The sequence below is a fragment of the Protobothrops mucrosquamatus genome, unplaced genomic scaffold (assembly GCF_001527695.2).
Source record: "Protobothrops mucrosquamatus isolate PMUCROS unplaced genomic scaffold, P.Mucros_1.0 scaffold83, whole genome shotgun sequence".
Lineage (NCBI taxonomy): Eukaryota > Metazoa > Chordata > Lepidosauria > Squamata > Viperidae > Protobothrops > Protobothrops mucrosquamatus.
In genome coordinates, this window is record NW_015386460.1 from 1,493,876 (window position 1) to 1,500,048 (window position 6,173).

The window sequence follows — 6,173 nt, forward strand, 5'->3', positions numbered from 1 at the left end:
TCAGCGAACACCTAGAGGCAAACAAAGTCATTACTAAAAGCCAACATGGGTTTGTCAAAAACAGATCATGCCAGACAAACCTTATTACATTCTTTGACCAAGTGACAAAATTAGTGGATCAGAGGAATGCTGTGGATATAATTTACTTGGACTTCAGTAAGGCATTTGATAAAGTAGATCACAACCTACTACTCGATAAAGATAGAAAAATGTGGGTTAGACAGCATCACCAGCAGATGGATTCGTAGCTGGCTGACTGGCCGTACTCAGCGTGTGGTCCTCAAGGGAACCGCATCTACATGGAGGGAAGTGTGTAGTGGGGTGCCCCAGGGCTCTGTTCTAGGCCCAGTGCTCTTCAACATCTTCATCAATGATTTGGACGAGGGGATAGATGGGGAACTCATCAAATTTGCGGATGACACCAAGCTGGCCAGGAATAGCCAATACTCCAGAAGACAGGCTTAAGATACAGGAGGACCTGGACAGACTTGAACACTGGGCGCTACCTAACAAAATGAAATTCAATGGTGAAAAAAGTAAGGTTCTACATTTAGGCAAGAAAAACCAAATGTACAGATATAGTATAGGGGGTACCTTGCTCAATAGTAATTGTGAGAGGGATCTCGGAGTCCTAGTGGACAATCACCTAAATATGAGCCAGCAGTGTGCTGCAGCTGCCAAAAAAGCCAACACAGTGCTGGGCTGCATTAACAGAGGGATAGAATCAAGATCACGTGAAGTATTAATACCACTTTACAATGCCTTAGTAAGGCCACACTTTGAATACTACATCCAGTTTTGGTCACCATGATGTAAAAAAGATGCTGAGACTCTAGAAAGAGTACAGAGAAGAGCAACAAAGATGATTAGGGGACTGGAGGCTAAAACATATAAGAAACGGTTGCTGGAATTGGGTATGTCTAGTTTAACGAAGAGAAGGACGAGGGGGGACATGATAGCAGTGTTCCAATATCTCAGGGGCTGCCACAAAGAAGAGGGAGTCAAGCTATTCTCCAAGGCGCCTGAAGGCAGGACGAGAAGCAACGGATGGAAACTGATCAAGGAGAAAAGCAACTTAGAACTAAGGAGAAACTTCCTGACAGTTAGAACAATTAACCAGTGGAACAACCTGCCTCCAGAAGCGGTGAATGCTCCAACACTGGAAGTTTTTAAGAAGAGACTGGACAGACATTTGTCTGAAATGGTATAGGGTTTCCTGGACTCGATTACCTCCAAGTTCCCTTCCAACTTTATTAATTATTATTATTATTATTATTATTATTATTATTATTATTATTATTATTATTATTATTATTATTATTATTATTATTATTATTATTTTTTGAGAAAGAAGACTGACAATTATAATAGCTAATATATTCAGAATGGAAAAAGATCCCTTTATAATTAAGATAACGCTATATACCCCTTTATATATACCCCTTTATGGATTACTGCCTTGTTGCAGCGAAGGGGCTTGCGTAACTCAATGAAGCTATGAGCTATGTCATGCAGGGCCAACTCAAGATGGACAGATCATAGCAGAGAGTTCTGACAAAATGTGATCCACTGGAGAAGGAAATGGCAACCCACTCCAGTATCTTTGCTATGAAAACCCCATGGACAGTACCAAACGGCAAAAAGATATGATGCTGGAAGATGAGCCCCTCAGGTCGGAAGGTGTCCAATATGCTACTGTGGAAGAGCAGAGGGTTAGTACTAGTAGCGCCAGAAAGAGTGAAGCGACTGGGCCAAAGCCGAAAGGATGCTCAGCTGTGGATGCATCTGGTGGTGAAAGGAAAGTCCGATGCTGTAAAGATTTATTCTCCATAGGAACCTGGAATGTAAGATCCATGAATCAAGGCAAGCTGGACATAGTCAAACAAGAGATGACAAGACTGAACATCGACATCTTAGGAATCAGTGAACTAAAATGGACAGGAATGGGTGAGTTTAATTCAGATGACCATCAGGTATACTACTGCAGGCAAAAATCCCTCAGAAGAAATGGAGTAGCTTTCATAGTCAATAAAAGAGTAGGAAAAGCAATACTGGGATACAATCGCCCAAATGACAGTGCGAATTAAAGGCAAACCATTCAATATCACAGTAGTCCAAGTCTATGCCCCAACCACTGGTGCTGAAGAGGATGAAATTGACCGGTTCTATGAAGCCCTACAGCACCTTATAGAAATAACACCAAAAATGATGTCCTTATCATCATGGGGGATTGGAATGCTAAAGTAGGAAGCCAAAAGATAACCGGAATAACAGGCAAGTTTGGCCTTGGAGTACAAAATGAAGCAGGGCACAGGCTGATAGAATTTTGTCAAGAGAATACGATGGTCATAGCAAACACTCTTTTCCAATAACCCAAGAGACGGCTCTACACATGGACATCACCAGACGCCCAACACAGAAATCAGATTGACTATGTGCTCTGCAGCCAAAGATGGAGAAGCTCTATACAGTCAGTAAAAACAAGACCAGGAGCTGACTGTGGCTCAGATCATGAGCTTCTCGTTGCAAAATTTAGGCTTAAATTGAAGAAAGTAGGGAAAAGCACTAGGCCACTCAGATATGAACTAAATCATATCCCTGATGAATACACAGTAGAGGTGACAAATAGATTTAAGGAATTAGATCTGATAGACAGAGTGCCTGAGGAATTATGGATGGAGGTTCGCAATATTGTACAAGAGCTAGCAACTAAAACATCCCAAAGAAAAAGAAATACAAGAAAGCAAAATGGCTGTCTGAGGAAGTTTTGCAAATAGCTGAGGAAAGAAGGGAAGCGAAAGGCAAGGGAGGAAGAGAAAGACACACCCAATTGAATGCAGAATTTCAGAGAATAGCTAGAAGAGATAAGAATGCCCTTTTAAATGAACAGTGCAAAGAAATAGAAGAAAACAATAGAATAGGGAGGACCAGAGATCTCTTCAAGAAAATTGGAGATATGAAGGGAACATTTCATGCAAAGATGGGCATGATAAAGGACCAAAATGGCAGGGGTCTAACAGAGGCAGAAGAGATTAAGAAGAGGTGGCAAAATTACATAGAAGAACGCGCTTAATGTTCCAGATAATCATGATGAGGTAGTCACTGACCTCGAGCCAGACATCCTAGAATGTGAAGTGAAATGGGCCTTAGGAAATCTGAGCAACAACAAAGCTAGTGGAGGTGACAGTATTCCAACTGAGCTATTCAAAATCTTAAAAGACGATGCAGTAAAAGCGCTACACTCAATTTGCCAGCAAATTTGTAAAACTCAACAGTGGCCACAGGATTGGAAAAGATCAATTTACATTCCAATTCCAAAGAAAGGCAATGCCAAAGAATGTTCAAACTATCGCACCATTGCACTCATTTCTCATGCTAGTAAAGCTATGCTTAAAATCCTACAAGCTAGATTCCAGCAGTATGTGGATCGAGAACTACCAGAAGTACAGACAGGATTTCAAAGAGGCAGAGGAACTAGAGATCAAATTGCCAACATACGCTGGATCATGGAGAAAGCTAGGGAGTTCCAGAAAAACATCTACTTCTGCTTCATTGACTATGCTAAAGCCTTTGATTATGTGGATCACAACAAATTGTGGCAAGTTCTTAAAAAGATGGGAGTACCAGATCATCTTATTTGTCTCTTGAGAAACCTATATGTGGGTCAGGAAGCAACAGTGAGAACTGGACACAGAACCACTGATTGGTTCAAAATTGGGAAAGGAGTCCGACAAGGCTGTATTCTGTCACCCTGCGTATTTAACTTATATGCAGAGCACATCATGAGAAAGGCAGGGCTAGATGAATCAAAAGTTGGAATTAAGATTGCTGAGAGAAATATCAACAACCTAAGATATGCAGATGATACCACTCTAATGGCAGAAAGTGAAGAGGAACTAAAGAGCCTCTTGATGCAGGTGAAGAAGGAGAGTGCAAAAGTGGGCTTGAAACTCAACATTAAGAAAACCAAAATCATGGCATCCGGCCCTCTCAATTCCTGGCAAATAGATGGGGAAGAAATGGAGGTGGTGACAGATTTTATTTTCCTGGGCTCCAAAATCACTGCAGATGGGGACTGCAGCCAAGAAATTAAAAGACGCTTGCTCCTGGGGAGGAAAGCTATGGCAAATCTAGACAGCATACTAAAAATCAGAGACATCACCCTGCCAACAAAAGTGTGTATAGTTAAGGCTATAGTTTTCCCAGTTGCAATGTACGGCTGTGAAAGTTGGACCATAAGAAAAGCTGAGCGCCAAAGAATTGAGGCTTTTGAACTATGGTTCTGGAGAAGACTCCTGCAAATCCCTTGGACTGCAAGGCGTTCAAACCGGTCAGTCCTAGAGGAGATCAACCCTGACTGCTCTTTAGAAGGCCAGATCCTGAAGTTGAAACTCAAGTACTTTGGCCAACTAATGAGAAGGAAGGACTCACTGGAGAAGAGCCTAATGCTGGGAAAGATTGAGGGCAAGAGAAGAAGGGGACGACAGAGAATGAGGTGGCTGGATGGAGTCACTGAAGCAGTAGGCGTGAGCTTAAATGGACTCCAGAAGATGGTAGAGGACAGGAAGGCCTGGAGGAAAGTTGTCCATGGGGTCGCGATGGGTCGGACACGACTTCGCAACTAACAACAACATAGATTATTACCCAACATGTATTAAATACCTAAGCATTTATATAATACTTACTTTTTTGCTCCATTTCTTTCATTTCTTCAGGAGGAATTTTTAATTTGTCAATATGTTCTCTTACAACACTTGCCCACTTTTGTAATGAGTCTAAAGCAGTCCATGGTTTAGACATATCTACTACCAGCATAATTAAAGTATCCTTTAGAGAGGTGGCTTCTATAGCAAATTTAAGCAGGCCTTTATGGTACAGATCACCATCCAAAATCCATACATTGCATCTTGTCTGATCTAGAAACAAAGCAAAAGTCAAGTAGCACATTAACAGAAATTATAACAATAAACCATAGATCTATACATCACAATTATGATTACACTGAATTTTAATACAAATATTTTCTAATATTTTTCCTACGAAAGAAAACATGGTAACACCTTTCATTAAAAATAAGGTCTGAATTCTTATCTGATCAAATATATTTTAAGTAGCTAGAACTAAAAACTTCATTATGATTCACAATGAAATAGTTTTTGTTTTGTTAGTAGGAGTATGCAAATTTGCAAAATGTTAGGTGAATTTTGATACTGGCCATTTTTTAAGAGCTTTTGTTTGAAAAAACAGACAAAAACAGGAAAAAAGACACAAAATAAAAACAAGTAAGAAATACAGTGATTGAAGGAAATGGCACACTTTAATTTAAAGCTCAGTATGAAAGTTAAACAGTTGGGAAAATAATTAGAAACGATGGGGGAAAATGATGCAGAAGTTGCAGGTCCGTGGTGGCGAACCTATGGCACGCATGCCACAGGTGGCACGCAGAGCCCTCTCTGTGGGCACCCGTGCCGTCACTCCAATCCTAGGCCTTCAGCTGGGTTTTATAAAACCTTTTCGCTTTAGGCCTCCGCCGCCGTGTGCAAAAAAAAGGTTCAATCAATCAATTTCAACTTCTCATGGGGAAAAAAAAGATCTCGCAAAGTTGGAATTGATTGATTGAACTTTTTAGTCCTATCCAGTCTGCCGTTACCACCGCAGCCACGCCCACCCAATTGGCCACACCATCCAATGAGCCACGCCCACCCAACACCCGACGATACATAAGTGGGTTTTGAGTTGCAGTTTGGGCACTCGGTTTCTAAAAGGTTCACCATCACTGTTATAGGTTATGGAAGTGGTTTTAGGAACAGAAAAAAATAGCAAGTAGCAGTCATTAAAGATAATGAAAAGTTCTTACCTTGCATAGTTACCTTCAACCAGTCATCACGTTTTCTATAGTGTAAACCACACTTTCAAAATTCACTTTATTTTCTTCCCTACCAACTCCCATAGATATGCAGAGAGCCTAATTTCATTTCATTTTCATTTTATTATATTTATACCCCGCCCTTCTCCCGTAGGACTCAGGGCGGCTTACAGCCAGTTTAAAAACAGTTTAATACAATACAATACAAAGTTTTAAAAAATCATTAAAAATAAATATTTAAATCGGCCGCTTCTACTAAAATTTGGCTAAAACCAATTTAAAATACCCCTAGGCCAGTCCTGCCCGC

General features: G+C 40.7%; 1 protein-coding gene across 2 annotated transcripts in view; it reads right to left on the bottom strand.

The window, feature by feature from the left end:
• Positions 1-6,173, bottom strand: part of DYNC1LI1 (dynein cytoplasmic 1 light intermediate chain 1) — a 25,230-nt gene that overhangs the window by 9,290 nt on the left and 9,767 nt on the right. For both annotated transcript variants that reach the window (XM_015812427.1, XM_015812429.1), the window contains one exon: positions 4,686-4,916. In XM_015812427.1, the coding sequence (XP_015667913.1) occupies positions 4,686-4,916 (231 nt within the window). The remainder of the gene's footprint in view (positions 1-4,685; positions 4,917-6,173) is intronic.